We start from the raw sequence: 21,870 nt of genomic DNA on the forward strand, positions 1-21,870 counted from the left end.
TAGGCACAATATTAAACAATCACAAACATTGCCTCTTAAGGAGGACTTCAGACAGTTGCCCGGCCAAGTAACAGACCGGGTCTTCCAGACTACATGAAGAATAGAAGTCCTACCTCAAGTGGTTTTAAAACCAAGCAGCAGCAAGCAAGTTCTTAAAGAACTGTAAGCGACTAAATGTACCTGAAAACAATCAAGTATCATCAGTACTCAGACAGACAACAATAAACAGCAAATGTTAACCAGTCAGACTATACAAACAACACAAGCACATAAATGCAAGCTACAAGCTCAAGCTCAAGCTTCACAACCTACAAAACAAAGTTATGTTAGTTCCCCACATCAAACAAATTCAATTTTATTGACTTGAAGCATTCTCCTTAAGCATCATGCATTTCATCCTGAAAAGTCAATCCAAATGTGAGAAACTAGACCACTAGGCCAAGCCTAGGGTCCAAAAGTGAGAAAAAAATCTAAACAGCAAGTAATTCTCAACCAAAACCAAATTAATGCAAATAGAAAGCAAATGCAATTGATCCCATACTCATATCATTCACCATATTCATTTCATGCACAATATGGTATAAACTAGGTCAAATGCAACATCCAATGCCCAAACAGAATGAATTCCATCACAATCATACCAAAACAATTCCAAAAATCCTCAAATAATTCACACCTAAACAGGACATATTCAAGGTATAGCATGTCAATTTTGAGCTCAATTGGACAAAAGGAACTAAGGCAATGAAAATCAAGAAATCCAGACACAATTATTCAAGCCAATTCAAGGCAACAACACATGCATTCACTTCAAAAATTCATAAATCAGTGAGAATATTTAAGAAATGAATGGGACCAAAACAGGGATGTCCTACAATGTGTCTATAACCAGCATACCAAATTTCACATTCATCCAAAACCATGTGAGAATTTCACACAAGATATACAAACATGTGTCATATGAACTTGCACAATTAACCAACAGAGATGAAAAATATCAATCAAATTGAAAATGCCATATAAAAATCCAGAAAAATTCACATCACATCTCAACATATCAATAATCATTCATGCAAAATTTCAACTCATTCCAACAATCCTAGGCCAGGCAAAAATATTCATGAAGTTGCCCTAGTTAGGTGTGACACAAATTGTCACACCTAAGTTCAAAAAATCATAACTCAATCATCAGGTATCCAAACATCACAAATTTTATATGTAAATCACCAGCAACATGTCTAGAATCACCACAAAAAATTTCAAGAATTTCTTTTAAGGTATGAGTATTTCACATTGAAAATGGTAGAACATGTCAAAAATGCATACAAGTCAAACATCCCTAAGCAAAGTCAACAATTCACCATGCACAACATTTAAAATCATACTCATAAAATTCTACAGGAAAAATGGGATCCAACACAAAAACTCTCATAATTTTCTGATTAACCATTATTTTTCTATGATTTTTCTAAGGTTTATGTGATTTTTTTAAATAATTATTGAATTATTTTAATTAATTAAGTTAAGTCAGTGGCAGTTTTGTAAATAACCATGGCCAGGCGCGGTAAACATGTTATTCAAATTGGAAAGGCACAAAACGGATCAAACAACAATATTTTCCAGAAAATCTTCATCTCTTTCCCAGCAAGGCTCAAGAACACATGAACACTAAAACTCAACCAAAATCTACAAATAGATATGCGTTGGAACGGTCTAAGTGAGAGGAATCCAAATATGCCAATGGTTTCAACTAATTCTTCCTATATTTCACGAATCGAATGGATTAGGTTTTGGCATCGAAGCTTTGAATTAACATAACTCATCCTACATTCATCCATTTCCCAAACCAATTGCAGCATTGAACTCTACATGAAACACTCTACAAAAAGCCTATAAGCATTCATCCAATCATGATGTTCGAAAAATCACCTTGATCCGAAGGCAGTGTTGAATTTGGAGATGTTTGCGCTTCTTGATCCAAAACAGGTGCAGCATAAGCTTCAAGAAGTTGAATGAAGTGCTCAGGTTCAGTTGAATTAGCTTCTAATGCACGAAAATCCAATTCACCATTGATGAACCTTCCTTGGACAGTCACGATTTGGTGCTTATTTGATGTTGATCTTCACAAACAGTTGAAGCATAAGAGGATTGGAAGAAGCAGCAACAAGAAATTCTCAAATTGATGGAGAATTGAGAGAGATTTTTGGATTTTTTGCTTTTGTGTTCTTGAGGTTTTTGGTGAATTTGGAGGGAAAAGAGATTGAGATTTTGGGAAATGTGAATTCTGTTATGAGTTGGTTATGATTAGGAATATATACCTCAGCTTAATCCACACTTAATCACCTTAATTAACAAAATAGAATGTGTTTAGCAAAATGTCATTTTCAAAGCAAGGGCAAAATGGTACTTTCACCACAGGCCAATGACAGCTGTATTGACAGCTCATACACTCTCAAAATATCTGTCATGAGCTGTTGCAACTTGTCTCATCTTCATTGGATGTGTATTTCTCATTTTCCACATGTCATGGCACTTTTATGCATTTTCAAGTCCATTTCAAAAGTGAGTTCTCAAACCATGAGGCCTTGACATGTTATGAGCATTCAAACCATTTCCAAATATCATTTGTGAGATGTTGCAAAAATCCCCACTCAAAAATTCACATTATTTCTCAAGTTGGACCATTTTGCCCCTGGATTTTTAACTGTACACTTGAAATTTGACTTTTTGCATTGACCATTTTTTATGAATTCCAATTATGCACCATGAAAGTACATGTCAAATGGAGTTTGCACATAAAAAGATCACTCAATTTGGACACTCCATGTGGAAGTTATGCCCCTCTGATTATGGGTCATTTTTGAAATTGAATGGACCATAACTTGCCAACCATACATGGGAATTTCAAGTTCTTGGACTTTTTGGAAAGGTGGGACCAAGATCTACAACTTTCATGTTGAAAAAATTTTCATTTGAAGCTTCCTTGGACATGTAATTTTGGGGTCAAAAACTTTCCATTTTTGGAAACTCCCATTACAAGTCACCTTCTATTTTTGGCAATTTTTGTCCTGACTTTATTTTCTTCATTCTTGAGCTTTGACATGTCAAATAACACTTGTTCCAACATGAATGAAGTGTATCCAACTCAATCCCACCTCCAAATCCACAAAATTAAGCACAGTTGACCACAGTTGACTTTTTCAACTGATAGATGAATTTGGCCATGTACTGATCAATCTGAGCTCCAATCTCCTGATGAAATGGCTCAAGGATGAAACCCTAGCCTCAATAAGCTCCATAAAACCATGGGATGATCCCCATATCCACCATAGACCCCATCTCCTGATCATGCCCTGATTGGCCCAATGCAACTGATTAGGGTTGACCAGAGGTCAAAACCCTAATCTCAAGGAATCTTGATCAACACTTGATGATGTCAAACCATGATGATGATGATGAATCATTTTGAACAAGATGAAGACCAATATCTTTTGAGAATCATGAAACCCCAATTTGGACCTCCACATCCTCAGATGATTGCTAACCAGTCCAATGAAACCCTAGCTTGCACTTGACCTCTTATCTTCTGATCAAGACTTGAGAGAATGGCTTGCACAATGTAACCACATGATATGCAATATGCAATGCCTAATGACCTAAAAATGCAATGCAATATGTTAAGCTAGTCCCAAGAGAGGAGGGCAAATTTCGAGGTGTTACAGCTGCCCCTATTCAATCCACTGTGAATCTGTCGATATGAATAGCCTCGGCTTTCAGATGATCAGGATGAAGAGTGATTGAATACCAAGAACAGACGAACAATTTGTACTCCGATGGGAAAATAATTAACAACGCCTGTCAGAACCGGCGAAGAAACAATCTTGAAGAAAAATCCGTCTGGTACGGATAAAGTTGGCCTGATCACCGAAACAACAACGTCGACCTGGATACCAAAATAAATGGTAACGCAGGGATAACTATGGCCTGAACACCACTCATCCGCTCGGGATTATTATTCTTTTTCTTCTTTTCTTGAACCCCGAAATTTTTCTGCTTTTTTCATTTTCTTGGCCTGAACACCACTTTGGTCCGAACACCTCTTCGGTCTGGATACCACTTCGGTCTGGATACCACTTCGGTCTGGATACCGGGAAACTGGCCGGATTGCCGCAAGTTCTTCGTCCTGATGGTTGAGAACCTCTTCGATCTGGAAATCGGAAACTGGCCGGAGTGCCACAAGTTCTTCGTCCTGATGGTTGAGAACCTCTTCGATCTGGAAATCGGAAACTGGCCGGATTGCCGCAAGTTCTTCGTCCTGACTGTTGAGAACCTCTTCGATCTGGAAATCGGAAACTGGCCGGAGTGCCACAAGTTCTTCGTCCTGACTGTTGAGAACCTCTTCGATCTGGAAATCGGAAACTGGCCGGAGTGCCACAACGACCCATGCTGAGGATGACAAGCCCTGAGCCGACTGCTCTCTATTCAACCCTGGCAGACAAACACTTCGCGTTTAGCTGGGGATTATCTTCTTTCTTGTTTTTCTTGAACCCCGAAATCGCGCTGATCGCGTAACGTCTTCTGATATTATTTCCATCTCTGTCCGACGGAAACATTTCCCTCCAGTATCGTACTACTGGGGAATATCCTTGATTAAAACCATGATGCTAGACTCCTCGGAGTAACACCTTCACTGTCTGACAAAACCAATCCTCAAGCGGTAACCACGGCTTGAATCGCGCTGATCGCGTAACGTCCTCTGATTTTATTTCCATCTCTGTCCGACGGAAACATTCCCTCCAATATCGCACTACTGGGGAACATTGCTGATCTGACGTCATGATGCTAAACTCCACAGAGTAACATCTTCGCTTTCTGGCACAACCACCTCTCAAACGGTAACCACGGCTTGAGACTAGCTCTATGCTTGCAACAATGATGCATGATCTTTTTCTGCGTAATGCTCCATACTTATGGAAATGCTACGCGATTTATTATTTTTTCTATGCAACATGCTATGCTTACTCTACATGATGAATGCATAAAAAGCATCCCCCTCAAGGGACTCTTCTGAGGAGCACGAGACACTCTGCTGAGGAACTCGTCAATACTCCGATTCCACCCTGCTGGGGAATAATACTGCTGCCGGGAAAAGGTAACCCTTGCTGGGGAAACACCTCCTTTGCACCCAATCCGCTCGAGGAAATGCTGGGGATACAGTCTTTTGACTTGCTGGGGATATCAATCCCGACTCTGCTTCGAGAAAACCTCACAGATACCTGACGACTTCACTGGGGAAATGCTCACAGATACTCTGCTGGGAAAACAGCCACCTCCAGGCCTGGCAACTGGGGAAGCATCGATCTGACACCTGCTGGGGATAACCATCCAAACCCTGCTAGGGAAAACGAATGCTACTCCGCTGGGGACAACCCATGCAATCCACACGTAGGATACGCTCAGCTGGGGATGCAGATATCAGTCTGCTACGGAAACTCGTCCAATCCACTGGTAGGATGAACACGGCTGGAGATATATTTCATTGAAACCCGCTCCACTCGGGGAATAGCAACCTTCGGGCCTGACTGCTGAGGAAACACCGTTTTGGACCTGCCGGGGATAACCATCCTGACTCGGCTAGGGGAACCATAGACCTTGGATCTGCTGGGGAGTTAGTCCTCACAACTCTGCTTGGGGACTACATAGGGGAAATGAGAAAAGTTGGTACAGAACACCTGTCGACTCGTCGAACCACGGTATCCACCTCCCAATCTCGTATCAACTTTCCACTTTCGAGAATTCCCAGACTCGTCTGGACCTTTTCTGCTCCATCATCTTGTACTCCAAACCGCCCCGCGCTCGACGAGAAACGTACTCCTGGGATTTATACATACTTTTCAATTATCCGACTTTGAAGAGTCTTCTTGATTAATTCCAAGGTCGTCGGACGTCTCGACGTCTTCTCATCACTTTTCTACCCATTCATTCATCCCTTCATCGTCTCTCGTCCCTGACTGGACCCTGTGGGGATTTCTACAGACTTTCCAATCTTCCGATTTTGAAGAGTCTTCTTGATTAAAATCAAGGATCGTCGTACGTCTCAACGTCTTCGTCATCCTTTCATTCATTCGTCCTTGATCGGACTCCCATGGGGATTTGCTTTACCAACAGCTTCCACATCACAACCTGCAAGTGAGTGAAAATACCTAACAGCACCTGCAAAACAGATCGTTAGATAAAACCATACCCCAGGCGTGTCAAGATTTCAACACTTGAGTCACTCATCCTTCCGAATAAGATTTCAAGCTTTCAATCTTATAAACATGCATTGGAAGGGACCTGTATATCTTAAAATGCAAGATTCTTTATCAAAACAATTGGATGTTTTTGCAATCAAAGCGGTAATGAAAAACAAAAACAAAATTATTTGACTGAATATGCATTTTATTGATTGGAAAGTGTGGCTCAAATTGAGTAATACAAAGGAAGCAATTCCTGAAAAGAGGTAATTGCACAAAAGGAAAAATCTATCCTAATGGCAAGGTGAAACCCGTGATCTCATCGAGTTCCAACTCAGTTACACCCCATATGTCCTCAGACTCTCCGTTTTGTTTTGATTGATCTCTATGCCTTTCCTGTGCACCATGAATCCCAAGATGTCTCTTACACCAACACAGAAAACACATTTTAATGGATTCATTTTCAATCCATATTTCCTCATCCTCTGAAAAGAGTGTTGAAGATGGTCGAAATGACCATTTTCTGATGAGGATTTTATGACTATGTCATCGATATAGACTTGCATAAAAGTCTGGATGAAGTCATGAAACATAGAGTTCATAGTTCTTTGATAAGTTGCCCCATCGTTTTTTAGAGCAAAGGGCGTCGCTATCCATTCATAAGTGCCTAACGCACTTGGTCATCGAAATGTTGTCTTAGGTACGTCCTCCTTAGCTATAAAGATTTGATTATAACTGAAGTACCCGTCCAACATACTTAAATACTCATGACATGCGGCTGAATCGACTAGCATTTCTGCCACAAGCATATGGTATTTGTCTTTAGGCATAACTTTATTTAGATCCCTAAAGTCTATGTAAACTCTAAGAGTGCCATTTTTATTTTATAATTGGAACAATATTAGCTAACCATTCGACGTACCTGGTTATTCTTATGAACTTACTTCTGAGAAGCCTTTCGATCTCTTCCTTGATCTTCGACATTATCTCTGGTTCAAACCTCATGACAGCTGTTTCACCGGCTTCTTGCCAGGTCGAATTGGCAACTTTAGTTCCACCATGTCTCGACTTAGTCCTGACATTTCATTGTAGTCTGCTCCTTCGCCCAAATATACCTCTTCTAGGGGGTCTTGAGCCTGCATTTTCTTATTAGTTTCAAGTGGGTCTTTTTCAAACCCCAAAGGCTCGTTGTCATAAGTGCACTTAGATTCATCTCGCTCCTGAATCCCCACCATAGGACCAAAGCAAACAAAAATCACTACCATCACCATAGGTAATGCTTTATTGATTCCCATCTGGAACTAACTACTCATTCCTGAATCCCTACCATAGGACCAGAGCATACCAAAACTAGACCGAAATCCATACACCATGATGCATGACTCTCAATAATATACATTATCACCAAAATAATCACCAAAATTATCATCATGCATTTATCACCATTATGCACAACATCATTCCCAATATGCAACAATTAATCAATGTTACGATAATTAACAAATAACACCAAACAACAACACCTCGTCAAATTCATATCCACACGATATTCGATCATATTAAATCATTATAACATCAATTTATCATTAAGTAAATACAACAAGTCACACAATTCTACACTTCAAGACATATAAACACCATTTATACATGGAAATTAATCTCACATGGCACTACCATAATGTAACTCTGTGGGTTATCTTTCCAATATTTCGAACCGCGCCTCAATCCGAGTCCTGAAACTAAAGCTATGATCAAAACTGTATTTGAACCAAATCAGTCTAGTCATGACGGGTGTACCGTCACGAAACTGACGACTGTCAAGTCGCAGCAGAATGCAAAACTGCTGCTAAATGAAAAAGTCTATGTTTTTTCATCATTGGAACCTTCTAGGCCTCCAATTTCGATTCCATAAAAATCCAAACGCTCAGAATTCGACACATAATAATTATATCATATTAAACATGTTAATTTCCCACAGATTAACATCATGAATCATAAAATTAGACACACAATTCATTCATCACTTTCATCAAATTCATGTTCATGCTCAAAGCTTCAAAATTCTAACAATGACATAGAATCACATACTCATAAACAGAATCGTACATACACGAATTCAATCACAAAAATTACATAACAATACAATCAATCACCAATTTTTCATATTATCTCACAACAACAATAAATCATAATAGAATCTACACAATTCCTAATGAGACTCTTCTCTATCCTATCATGCAATACACCCATAGTCAAATCCATTTCTCCCCTTTTACCTTAGATTTCCCGCAATAATGACGAATTGAACAACTACTATGGATTCCTCTTCTCAATCATAGCTCTCCTTCCCACAAGCCCTTGTTCTTCTTTGCCTCTTATTTTCACGTACTGTCAAATGGTTATCTAAAACCCAACTTCCTTCCAACTTTTAGAATTTATAAGGTTTCTAACTATCTTCTCAAATTACAGTTTTTGCCCAACTTATTCTCAACTTCTCTCCTCTTGTCATATATTTTTCGTAATTCACACCAATGGTCCAAATCTCATATTTCACCAATTTTCTTATTTTATTTCTAATAATAATTAAAAAATCTAATTATTATAATTATTTTCTAATTTATTCTACCTTCTCACCACACCCTACTATTTTCACTACACCCCTAACAATATATAATCATATAATTTTATTTTAATGCACACCAACATTTAGAGGTGTACGTGGTCCGGTTTGGGTTGGGTTTGACCAAACTCAATACCCAATCTATATACGATACTCCGATTTGGATGAGATAAAATAATCACTCATTACACCAATGGACCGATTTGGGCAAACCCACTAATTTTTATGTTGAGTTGGGTTGGACAGTGGGTTGTCCAAATAATTTTTCTGTTTTATTAATATTAAATTACTAAATGATGAGCCATCATATTTTTTTCTTAAAAATTACTCAACATTTTAATCTTAAAAAACAATAGATAACCTATTTTTGCTATCTTTTAGCATCATAAAATAATAAATGATATCATCAACTACTAAAAATTATCATAAAATACTAGCAATAAATTAAAGTTGCATAACATAAAATTGTAGTATTAGTATCAAAATAACTAAATAGTAAAACATTCAAAATTATTTAAAGTCATGGTTCACTAAAATAGTATATTAAGAGACTAAAATTGCAACAACTAAGTTAATATTCATCAAAATCATTTAAATTATAATCATAAATATTTGATTAGTGGATTAGTGGGATTTTTGGGTTTGAGTCCGGTTTTACCCGAAATCCAATTTTTTTAATGGATTTTTTAGTTTTTAAACTCATATTCACCTAATTACCTGATCCAACCCACTTTTTTTATTTTTTTGGTTGGGTTTGACCGGGTTTTATGGGTTGACCCAACCCACGTACACCCCTACCAACATCAAATAATTAAATAACATAAATTGCAGCAATTAAATTAAATAATTTAATCGACTTTGTGGTGTTACAAGTAAGGCAAATAAGACATACTTCAAGAGGATAATACGACCACCTATTGATAGATAATTACTCTCTCCGTTCCTTTTTAAATGTTTTTTTTTTACTTTTTACACATACCAAGGAAGCTAATCATTATGGTTACTTTTCAAATAATAATTCTTGTTTTACCTATAATACCCTTAATTATTTATTGCATTCATTTTACTTTCTCTCTCTCTCTCTCTCTCTCTCTCTCTCTATATATATATATATATATATATATATATATATATATATATATATATATATATATATATATATATATAATAATTACCTAGGGGTAATTTTGACAAAATTGCAATTAATATTACCTTGAATTTTGCAAGTGACAATTAAAAAAAAACAATTTTTTTACAAGAAATTGACACTTAAAAAGGAACGGGGGGAGTATTGTTCTAGGAAGACAACATTCTTCTTAGTGTCCCAATCACCGATTTTCATTCACTCACCCTTCGACGAATACTTCCGATTGACAAACCCAAGTAAGTAAATGATGTTGATTTCACCTTGCAATGTAGTACCTTCGAAGCCTCTTCCAACCAAGATCCATGTATATTGACTCCAATATGGGAAATTTTATGGATGTTTACTTTCAGCTCAGACACTAATTCAAAAAGTTGTAGGATTTCCTTAATCACCAAAATATTCTTCCAATTTCTCTTCCCTACCACAATCATGTCATCTGCATATTAGATGTGAGAGACAATAACCTCACAATTCCTTATTTGGTATCCCTTAAAGAGGTCCATTCCTACTCCCTTTTATCATCATTATATTGAGACCATTAACTACTAACAAAAATAGAAATGGGGATAAAGGGTCAATTTGCCTTAACACTCTCCCGATTGGAAATTCTTCAGAGGAGTTCCGTTTATCATAACTGGCACACAAGCATAATGTAAACATTCAGAGATCCATCATTGCCACTTTCCGTCAAATCCCATTCTCTGCATCATATAATCAAGAAACTTCCAGTCCACCAAATCATACGTTTTTTCAGAGTTGCCTTTAAATACCAGAGCTTATTTATTTTTTTCTCTTAGCGTCGTCAAATAACTTGTTCGCAATAACAATGCAATCAAGCATTTGACAACCATTTAAGAAGGAAAATTGTGGTTAAGATATTACCTTATGCACTACTTTCTTCAGTCTGTTTGCGAGAAGCTTCGCCACCACTTTATACATAGATCCTATGAGCGATATCAACCGAAAATCTTTCAGCTTCATTGGGTTCTCAATCTTTGGAATTAATGCAATGAAGAAACTGTCTGCTCCACGAACCAACCTACTATTTGAATGGAACTCTACAATGAATCTGTAGAAGTCGTCTTTAATCACTTCCAAGAACTCTTTCATGAAACCAAAGTTTACTTCGTATGGCCCAGGACTCTTCGAACTATCACACTCCCACACTACTATTTTAATCCATTCCTTTATGAATTCCACTATAAGGCATAAATTATCCTTCAAACCAATCTTTTAAACTCAAAATCTCTTAAAACCGGTCTATTCGCTGACTTTTCCGTAGAAACCTCAGAAAACTGTTCAAAAACTCCCTGCTTTATATCCTAAACCCCAATCCATTTTTCTTGTTGTGTCTCTATACAAGTAATCTCATTTATTTTCCTTCTATTTACCACACATCTATGGAAAAGTCTTGTACTCTTGTCCCCTTCTTTTAGCCATTTCATGCGGGACTTTTGCCATAAAATGCTAGATTTAAGTCTTGATAACACCTATAGTTGAACTGACGCCTCCATTTTAGTTAAGACATCTTCATGGGTGAGCATTGATACTTCACTTTTAATATCCATCTCGTTGACTTTCTTTTTCACCTCTTCAATTTTACCATCCATTTTTTCCATATGACTCTCACTCAAATCTCTAAGATTTCTTTTGATCATTTTAATTTTCTCTTTCAATATATATCCTCCCCATCCTTGGACGTCGAATGATCTCCACTTGCCCTCCAAAAACTTGTGATAGCCTTCTAGTTCTCTCCAACAGATGAACATACGAAAAGGTCTCGGTCCCCAGTTCAATGAATTATTAGAAATCATTAAATGACAGTGATCAAAGAGCCCCTTATCTAGACACCATTGATCACACTTCCGCCAATGTGTAACCAACTTTCTGAGAATAGGAATCTATCAATTCGGCTCATGGTTGAACCATTAAGATTCGACCAAGTGAACCGCATATCCCTTAGTGGGATATCTATAAGTTCTGCACCCAAAACAAACTCATCAAACTCTATCATCTTCCCTTTTCTGAAAAATAAACAAACACCTTTTCTTTCTGACTCCACTCAAATTGCATTAAGTTCACCCATCACGCACCAACTTACTTCTGGTTTTGATTTTATTATCTCACCCAATCTAAACCATAATCTTCTCTTGTCGACCAAATCACAAGGAAAATACACATTCACAATTTCCACTTGTATCCCTTCATAACTCCACCTACCTTCCACTCCTATGAAATGCTCATCATTAATTTATGTCTGCTTAGTAAATATCATTGGTCCCATTCAAATATCAGATATCTTAACGCCACATATTTTCACATATCTTACCTTCCACCTCTGTCATTTTTGTTTCTTGAATGTGGATTAAATCAAGTTTATTTTTCTTAATCACTTGAGTGTGTTGAATATAGATCAAATTTCACACTTTTCATTTACTTACTATTCATTCATATATATATATATATATATATATATATATATATATATATATATATATATATATATAAATAAAAGATTGAAAAGTGGTAGTAGAGAAGAAACAAGAACCACACATGAAAAGCACATAGAACATGAGTTGGTTGGAAGTGTGTGTATATGTGGCGCGGTGACAAGCGACATAATCGGTAAGGAAAAGATGGGTTTTGTAGGAGCAGCGACTACCTCACTTCACTCTCCGCTGCTATACCCATTTCCCTTCCCTTCTTCTTCTTCTTCTTCTTCTTATTCTTCTCGTCGTCATCGAAACGCTAACCCTCGTTCTCCCGTTCTCTGTTGCTCTCGCCATCACCACGATCCAACATGCAACAAAAGGACATTTCTTTTCATGGGTGTCGTTGTTCTTCCCTTTCTCCAATTCGACGCCGCCCCTGCTCTTGAAGGAATCATTCCATCCCCAAGTATGTTTATTCCATTTCAATCTTCAAATTACTTTATTTTCTATTTATGCACCAATTGATTATTATTGTTATTATTATGACATTTTCATGTTTGGGTTGGGGAGATTCTCATATCAATGTTTCCGATGATGGGGAGGGAGAGTGTATCTCGTTCTAGGGTTAGGTTAGTCGATCTATTTCCATTATTATGACATTATTACATATCAAGCATTTATTTTAACAAAAAATTTGGTTTTTTGTCTCATTTTTCAATTGCATTAATTGCTTTGAATTCTTTTTATACCCTAACAATAGTAACATTTTTTGTTCAAAATGTTTACTAGAAGCTCAATTAATGTGTATGAAGTATTTGATGCCAAGGGTATATGATGGATAAGATTTCAACTTTATATAATAAATAAGCTTCTTGGTCTTGGTGATGATTGTGATTTTTTCTTATATACTTTAGAGAAGGCGTGCAGATTCTGTGGTAAGGAGAGTAGATTAGATGGAGAGGAGTCAAATCGTTAGAGATAGAGGAAGACCTAGAAAAGCTTTAAAGGAAGTTATTAAGAAAGATCTCGAGATTAACGATTTGGATAGGAGTATGGTCTTGGATCATAGAACATTATGGTGGAAGTTGATCCATGTAGTTAGAGATTGGAGGTAGTATTATTTATCGTCTATGAAGCATGACACACTTGGGTTTAGGCGTATTATCCGCATGTTTGGCCCACGTTGGTGTGGGTTGGACATTCACGTTCTTTCTACACGTGTTCTTGGCTTCAACACTCCCCTGACACTCTTTTGATCCAGTGAGAGTAGACACAACTACTTGTTTTAGGAAAACAGAAACAAACAAAAAATGCTTTTAAAAGTTATAAAACAGTATTTTAGTTTGGCATTTGATATGTCCCTTGTATAGAAGTCTTCATCTTCTTTGGTTTTTCATCTGTCTTTCCCAATTTCCCATCTTCGATTCTTCATTTCCGGTCTCATAATTGCCTTTTTTCCAGTCCTCGTCTTCATTTCATCTCGTGTTCGTAGACAACGGCTTCCTTCATCTCGGGACCCTGTTCGCAGTCGACGTCTCCGCTCTATTCGCAGACAACGTATGCTTTCCGACGATGTCCCGTTGCCTACCTTAAGTCTCAATGTCTCCCTCTCAGACGTTGTCTCTTCCTCATCTGTATCTTCACCTGCTTCTGCAAATCCAGGTACCTCTTTGATTGGTTACTTGATGATTTTAGCTGTAGTTTGATGATGACTTAGTTTGAAAGTTAGTCTTCAACAGTTTCTTTGCTTTTTATATATTTGTCAACATTCTAAAATGTTAAAATAAGCATTTGTGCAGTATATTTTAAAACATTTTATTAGTCATTTTGATTCTAAATTTAGATATTTTATAGATGATATTCAAGTTCAATTTGATATATATATAGATGTGTCAATGTCCTATATATTGAACATTAGCAGTGTTTGTCCCGTGGCCGATGCCCATGTCTATATTCGTGCTTCATAGTTTATTGCAAACTAAGTCATGTGTACCTAATAGAGTTCGTCTAGGTCCGTAAGTGAGCAAAATGTGCACAAAGCTATTCCTTACTAGTAATTCTTTTGTTCGACCCTTTGTGAAAAATAAATCCTTTGAAGAGAGGTCTTACTCTTGTTGCTCTATCAGCCTCAAATAGGATTGTCCACTAAGAGGATTCGCTTGGATTTCATTAAAAAAATTCGTGTTGTGTTACATTAATTTGTAAAAGTTGAGTGTGTGCGGATTATTATATGGTAATTGGTAATGTTAATAGACATGTAAGTATCTATACCATTTCTATAACTTGATAGAGAGATCTAAATCAGACACATAATTTGGACGGGTGATGTAACTATTACTAGCAAACCAAACTAATTAGTATTAGTAGTGGTCCTAGATAGAACATCATGGTGAAAGTTGATCCATGTAGTTGACCCCACTTAGTGGGATAAGGCTTGGTTGTGGTTGTTGTTGTTGTATTACTTTTTTATTCATGCTCTGGCTTATACTTGAGAGATGCTCTGTCATTAAGTTATGGTGCGCCCTTTTGGAGGCATCTCGCACCTTACAAGCCATTTTTTTGTAAAGATTTGAGTTAGATACAAACCAAAACCAAATTTTAATATGGTATTAAAGTCTATCCAATATCCGTTGGGCTACCATATATATGACCTGAAAAGTTGTTTAAGTGGGAGGCATTCTTCATCTTACAAGTTGGTAACCCTAATTCACGATTGTGATTTGTGCTATATTGCGATATACTATTAGAGCTCCATAAGTATGTCAAAAGGAGATCTCCATATTTTCCTTTCGGGACTGTTTATGTATTTGCAATTGCATGCATTCTTGGGGTCCTTTCTTTGTTAGTTGGAAGAATTAAATTTTAGACACCACATTTTTGCAATGCATATTATTTTCTCATATTTAATATATTGGGATGTGGACTATAATTTGCAACTATTCTCAAACTGCTTAGGACAGATAGTATCACAGGGTTCTTATATTTAGTAACTGTAATTATCCATTCTACTTTCAGAAGAAAGTGAGGTGAAGATAACAGAGGATAAAAAGCAAGCAGAGGTTTGTTTGCTGTTAAATTCTGATGCAAATTTTGAATATTAAATTAAATTTTTGCCTGTTTTTGTCCTTTGGTTGTATGTTTATGTATTCTAAACTTAATGCTTCTATGGACAGACAGCACCTGAAATGCAGAAACCATCAAGTTCCTTAGTGACTCTTCTGAATGGAATTGGAATTGTATCTTCTGGTCTATTGGGTGCTCTTTATGCACTCTCTCAGAAAGAAAAGTCTGCTGCTGTTGCAACAATCGAAACAGTAAGCTTCTATGTACTTTATTTATCACATGTATGGGCCTTTGAGGAATGTCTCCCTTCTAAGTAAAGTCATATGGTTAAAGAGGGAAATGAGGGATTATTCCTCCCTTTCTCGTAATTCTAGAGGGACGGTGATGGAGTGAATAGGCAAATTGGTTCTCGTAATTGTAAACATTGGTCAAAATAGAAGCTCATTTTTACGAATTGGCAAATACATCTCCGGAATTGGAAAGTGTAACTCAAAATGGTCTCTCTGTTAATTTCTATTGTTAGAGGCTCTGCCAATTCGCTGAAGGCTAATGTACGAAAGAAATTTAGGTTGTCTAAAAGACAAATTTGTTAGTAATTGAAATTGTGCATTTACTAATTAATGGTAAAATTTAACATGGAAGGGGCACATGTTTGATTAATGTCAATGAAACACAGATATGATAAGGGTATTGGATACGAAACGTATCCGATACGGAGATACGTCGGTCTTTGAAAAATCTAGTATACGCCACATTTAAGATACATACAAAAAAAATCAAAACTAAACATTAGTTAAATCATTCTATAACAAGAACCAATTGAATTTGCAAAATTTGATAGTAATTGGTAAAGGAATTATGAGAAAGAAAAAAAAGATAGTTAAAGTTGAGAGAAAAGTAATTAAAGGAAAATTTTGATTCTTTGTTGTAGAAAAATGAAAGTGATGAGGTGATTAAAGTTGAGAAAAGAAGAATTAAGGTTGAGGAAGATTTATTCATGTTCTAGAAATATGAATAGTATAAACTAGCCGTATCCGCAGCGTATTGGAGACGTGTCGTTGTGATACCGGTATGTATCGGAAATTTTAGTTTTTTAAATAAAAAATTTGGATACTCCTTTGATACGTATTGGTGACGTATCTGTGTATCGGTACGTATCGAAGACGACACGTCATAGATTTTAGAGTATCCATGCTTCATTGGTTAACACTCATTGTTAACTGTCAAAGTTAGTAGAGGGACTATTTTGACTGGCATTTTACAATATTAGAGATGTATTGGCAATTTGAAAAAATGAGGGACTATTTTGAGCTTTGCTTACAATTTTGAAGTCCAATTTTAACAATTATTGGTCTTTTTTATCTAGTTTGATTTTAGATGGTATTTTTTCGGAGAAAGATATATAGTATTTATGTTTAATTTTACTGGCCAATGTGCACAGATGAACAACAAACTGAAGGAAAAAGAAGAGCAGATTGTTTTGTTGAAGAGGAATTACGAATTGAAGTTATCAAATGAACAGGAGGAGCAAGCCAAGCTACTTGGAAAAGCAAAAGAAGAGCAGAATGCACTGATTGATCAACTAAATTCTACAAAGAGTACTGTCACCGGTTTGGGAAAGGAGCTAAAAAGCGAGAAAAGTTTGATTGCCGAGCTTAAACTTCAAATTGACAGGCTTGAAACTGACCTTTCAAACACCGATACGGCTAAGAAAGACCTTGAAAACAATTTGAAAGAAAAAGTAGAATCTATTGAAATTTTACAGAAAAGAATTGATCTGCTGAGTGAAGACCTTAAGGATAAAGAACATGCCGTTTGGAATCTGAATTCATCCCTTGCAGATAAGGAGTTGGAATTGAGGAATTTGAATTCTACCTATGACCAAACCAAGAATGAATTATCCAATGCTCTTGTGCATATTCAAGGGTTGAAAGATGAAATACTGAAAAGCCAAGAGAAACTAGAAGGAAAGGATTCCTTGTTGATTGAACTAAATTCGAGAGTTGACGCCTTAACTCTCGAGAACAATAACTTTAGGAGCGAATATGATGTATTGGAGAAGGATTACAATGACCTAAAGTTAACTTCTGAAAAGAAGACTGTTTTGGATGCTAAGGTTTTAAAAGAAAAAGAAGACGAGCTTCATCTGCTAACGGATAAACTTGAACTCGCCCTAAATGAGTCGAGCAAAAACCAGGTAATCATCGCTGATTTGATCCAAGAACGAGAAGGTTTGAAGGAGTCGCTGCAGAATGAATCTAAAATAGTGAATGATTTGAAGTATGAACTTGAAGTCACTCTGGAGAATCTTGAAAATTCAAGAAATGACTCTTCCGAACTGGAAAAACAGCTAAATAAGTCAAATAATCTGCGCAAAGAGCTTGAGCTTCAAGTCTCTAACCTTTCAGCCGAGCTCACCAAAGTTAAGGAGTCACTACAGCGGAAACTTGATGATGCGAATCTCGAGGCAGAAAAACTGGCCAACGAGCTTACGAGTGTAAAGGAACATTTGAGGAAAGCAGAAGCGGAGCTGCAGAGTACATCCCATGAGCTAACTGCTACTCTTGAAAACCGCGATACTCTACAAAGAGAATTAATTGAGATCTACAAAAAGGCTGAAGCCACATCAGAGGATTTGAAGGAAGAAAAGAAGTTAGTCACTTCTTTGAACAAAGATTTACAAGCTTTGAAGAAGCAAGTCTTGAAGGACAAGGAGTCGCGGAAAACTATTGAAATGGATCTCGAGGAAGCTACCAAATCACTAGATGAAATGAACCGAAACTCGGTGATCCTTTCTAATGAGCTAGAAGGGTCTAAATCTCTTATTTCTAGCCTGGAAAATGAGAAAGAGGTTCTTGCCAAGTACCTTACAGAACAAAGAAATGCAAGCAAGGAAGCTCAAGAAAACATTGAAGATGCTCATAACCTCATCACCAGACTTGGCAAAGAAAGAGAAAGTTTAGAGAGCAGAGGGAAGAAATTGGAAGACGAATTGGCTTCTGCCAAGGGTGAAATATTGCGGTTGAGAAGTCAGATCAGTACTTCAAAATCAAAAGCTGTTATTAACAATGAGCAGCGAGTACAAAAAGATGAAGGCGAAACCCAAGAAGCCACTGTAAGTGTGCGGAAGAATGTTCGAAGAAGAAAGACTAACCCTTCATAACCAAGAAAATCGAGAGCTTCGTATTAAAAAAAATATAAAATCATGATTGAAGAGAATGATATTCTGTGATAAATTATTTGGAAGGAAGTTTGATATTATTGCACTTTATTCACTTTGGATAAGTTTTCATGTTGCAATAGTATTGTACAAATGAAATAACACAGTAGGAATTGCTGAGCTAAACTTTTAGGAGTGTTGATTTGTAATAATTTTCATAATAACCTGAAGAAAAAAATTGAGAATACTTGGTTCCATTTTCCAAACTATTTTTTATGTATGATCATTTCCAAGCATGTGATGAAAAAGTTCTCATTAGCATGAGTATAATATAATCCAAAGGCATTATACATGTGATTGCTTTGATCGAATTTAGATGTTTATTTTGGATCCGTCAAAAATTGAATTCAACTAACATTTATTTATTTTATTTTTATTATTATAGGATTGACTCGTTCTAAAAATGTGCTTCATAATATTGTCAAACTATTATTATTTTTATAATCTAATTGTGGTATTGTGCATTCACAAGAATGTAATATGAAATTTTAAATGTTATTTTATTTGTGGTTTAAAATATAATAATAATAATTAAATTATGTCAAATAATATTAAAAATGTTATCTCGCAATAATAATTTTTTTTCAATAATACCAAAATAGTTCTTTGTGCTATTCTAAAATTTTGATTGTTTTTTTTAATTAAAAAAATAAGGAATGTTTATAAATTTTATAAAATAATGAGTCATTTTTATGAATTTAGCACAATAAATATTAAACCGATTAAATTCATCTAATTTATCCATCAAATAGTTTAATTGAATCCGTCAAAAATTTAAATCACATCAGTCGAAATTGAACTTTTAGAATAGAACGACAATTTACCTCAAATTTAAGTTTTGAACTTAATATCAATCCAAATCAACGGATTGTCCAACTCTATAGACAAGATCCTTATCAAAATCATAGTGTTGGCATTTCCTCGACAAGAAACTAGCAAAACAAAAATAAAAGATAATTTTTTTATCTCTATACTTTAGTCACTATTATAAATAATTTTTTTTTTAAATTATTAAATTATTGATATATCTGATCTCAAATACAATAATTTTTCAATGATGTAAAAAGAAATTTTTATTTATTAATTTATAGTAACATGGGAACAGTAAAATAACAACGAACAAAAATGTATAAAATAACAATGAATAAAAATGAATTAAAAAGTCACTATTGTTTATGAATATTAAAAGTTAAAACTTGGATATAATAGAGTTAATATAAGAAAATTAAATAACAACTATTAATAAAGTTAGTAAAATATTAGTCTCCCAACCATGTTTCTAAAGTTCGAATACATGAAACAGTAGAATTAAGTTAACATTCTTGCAATTATTTATGAGAATACGTAGATTAAAAGCAAAAAAACACAAACAAATCAAACACTGCCTGAAGTGTTAGATAAGTTCTAATGCAAAAACCTCTAATAATGTCCAAAAACCTAGTGATTAGTCGGGAAGTATACACACTCAAAATACACCACAATACTTCATAATTGAGACATTCATCTCATTTTTGTTAAAAAATAGTGGGGTTGTATCGAGACTATTCTTTTATAAAATGGAAGCGATTCACTTAAAAAGTAAAGAGATGTAGATATTTTAAGTGCGTTCGGGTGTAAAAATCCGTATTTTTGAGATTCTGTTGATTTTTTTATAGAGGTGTGTGAGCACCATTAAAAGGTGCATTGAGCAATCCCTTTTTCTTAATTTCATTGTACATTATACTAAAGGTCTTATAATTTACGAACAAAGATAGTATAACTTATGGGTGATGTTCATTACACTTCATATAGTGATCACATTTTATGGAAACTCCAAAATATCATTCTTATACTATGGATTTCAAAAACCATATGTGTTATCTACAACAAAATCACTTCAAGATCGTGACACCCCCATTTTTTAAATAAAATTTGGTCCAAATTTCGATCTTTGTATCATATGTCTAGATTCTAATCTCCGATTAACTCCATGACAACATTTAACACACTTTGACAATAAGTCAAGAAATTTGACATTTTTTTTATAAATTTAGTGTTAGCCTGTGATTTTCGACACTACACTATACTCATTAAGTCTGGTTTGGAAAAGTCTCAGAACCAGATCCATAATATTAGATTCTCTCTCTCTCTCTCTCTCTCTCTCTAAAACGTGTTCAAAATCTAGAAAAGGTTTGCAGTGGGTTAACATTTTGACACGAATGTGTGATGTAAAAGTGGTGAGTTCGACTTGCTTTTCAGGTGTTTTGGGACTTAGTATGTTTTGAGGTAAAAAACTAGGCAATTTAGAAACATGTCGACACCACTGCGGAGTTCGACAGAGAAAGCCTTCGACAAGGGTGGTTAAAGGTTAAAAAGACAGTTTTTAACAATAAGAGCATTTTAGAGACAATTCAAAGACCAACGCTTGGAAACAAAGTAGAAGACAGAAGGCCACATAATTGTGTATGTGTCGAGTGCTGAAGAGAATACTGTTATCGACAGTTATGAAAATATAGTATATAAGTTTATTTCATCATCTAACCAAGGTTCACAAATTTTACCATTATTCCCTATAGACCTCGAGTATCCAAGTCACAGAGAGAAAAGAGTTTGTGAGGAAAACATGTATGAATATGCGTACCTTTTATAATTATGTAATCAAAGTATTTTTATTTAAGTTATTTTTATTGTTTCTGTATTTTATTTCCAGTTCTTAGAACAATCCTATGTTGTTCTTATTGGAAGTTCTTTCCGATTTCTCCATATTCAAAAATTAATATTCAAAGCACAAACATATTTTCTCAAATCTTTTGCATAATATGTCCTAGAATTTTTTCGTGTTTAATTTTGTAAGTGAACAAATATTTGTGATTTGATTTACCAAAATCAATGGTAAACAAATGGGCACGTCCAGTGGGACTCTTTTGTGCAATAAATTCAAAAAAATTACAGAAAAGTTTTGTGCATTTTTTAAAATTTTATTCTTGATACATGAAATACTTTTCAATGTCTGAATGTTTATGCATCAGAAAAGTGGTAAAACTTTAGTTTAGATGACACATCCAAAAAATACTTCCCTTCCCCAGAATAACGCTCCAGATAATGAAGAACAACCAACCAAATCGACGGTTGGTGGTGTAGGTACTTCAACAACCGTTGGAGTAACCGCTTCT

At 35.5% G+C, this 21,870-nt stretch overlaps 1 protein-coding gene across 2 annotated transcripts; it reads left to right on the top strand.

Annotated features, from left to right (window-relative positions):
- The first annotated feature begins 12,532 nt into the window (after positions 1-12,532).
- LOC127100528 (MAR-binding filament-like protein 1) lies at positions 12,533-18,924 on the top strand. Of its 2 annotated transcripts, XM_051037744.1 has the most exons (5): positions 12,533-12,901; positions 13,897-14,097; positions 15,451-15,494; positions 15,609-15,749; positions 16,940-18,924. In XM_051037744.1, exons 1-5 carry the CDS (start codon positions 12,640-12,642, stop codon positions 18,659-18,661), a joined length of 2,370 nt encoding a protein of 789 aa, XP_050893701.1. In that variant the 5' UTR covers positions 12,533-12,639; the 3' UTR covers positions 18,662-18,924. The 2 variants fall into 2 exon arrangements, with proteins under 2 accessions (XP_050893701.1, XP_050893702.1); XM_051037745.1 differs by lacking the exon at positions 13,897-14,097.
- Positions 18,925-21,870: the final 2,946 nt, after the last annotated feature.

The sequence above is a fragment of the Lathyrus oleraceus genome, chromosome 7 (genome assembly GCF_024323335.1).
Source record: "Lathyrus oleraceus cultivar Zhongwan6 chromosome 7, CAAS_Psat_ZW6_1.0, whole genome shotgun sequence".
Taxonomy (NCBI): Eukaryota; Viridiplantae; Streptophyta; class Magnoliopsida; order Fabales; family Fabaceae; genus Lathyrus; species Lathyrus oleraceus.

What these genes read in the sequence shown, in the direction of transcription:
- LOC127100528 (XM_051037744.1), top strand. Translation starts at nt 12,640, where the DNA reads ATGGGTTTTGTAGGAGCAGCGACTACCTCACTTCACTCTCCGCTGCTA. An exon ending in AGGAATCATTCCATCCCCAA is followed by an intron (nt 12,902 to 13,896) that starts GTATGTTTATTC and finishes CCTTTTTTCCAG; the next exon opens with TCCTCGTCTTCATTTCATCT. An exon ending in CTGTTGCAACAATCGAAACA is followed by an intron (nt 15,750 to 16,939) that starts GTAAGCTTCTAT and finishes CAATGTGCACAG; the next exon opens with ATGAACAACAAACTGAAGGA.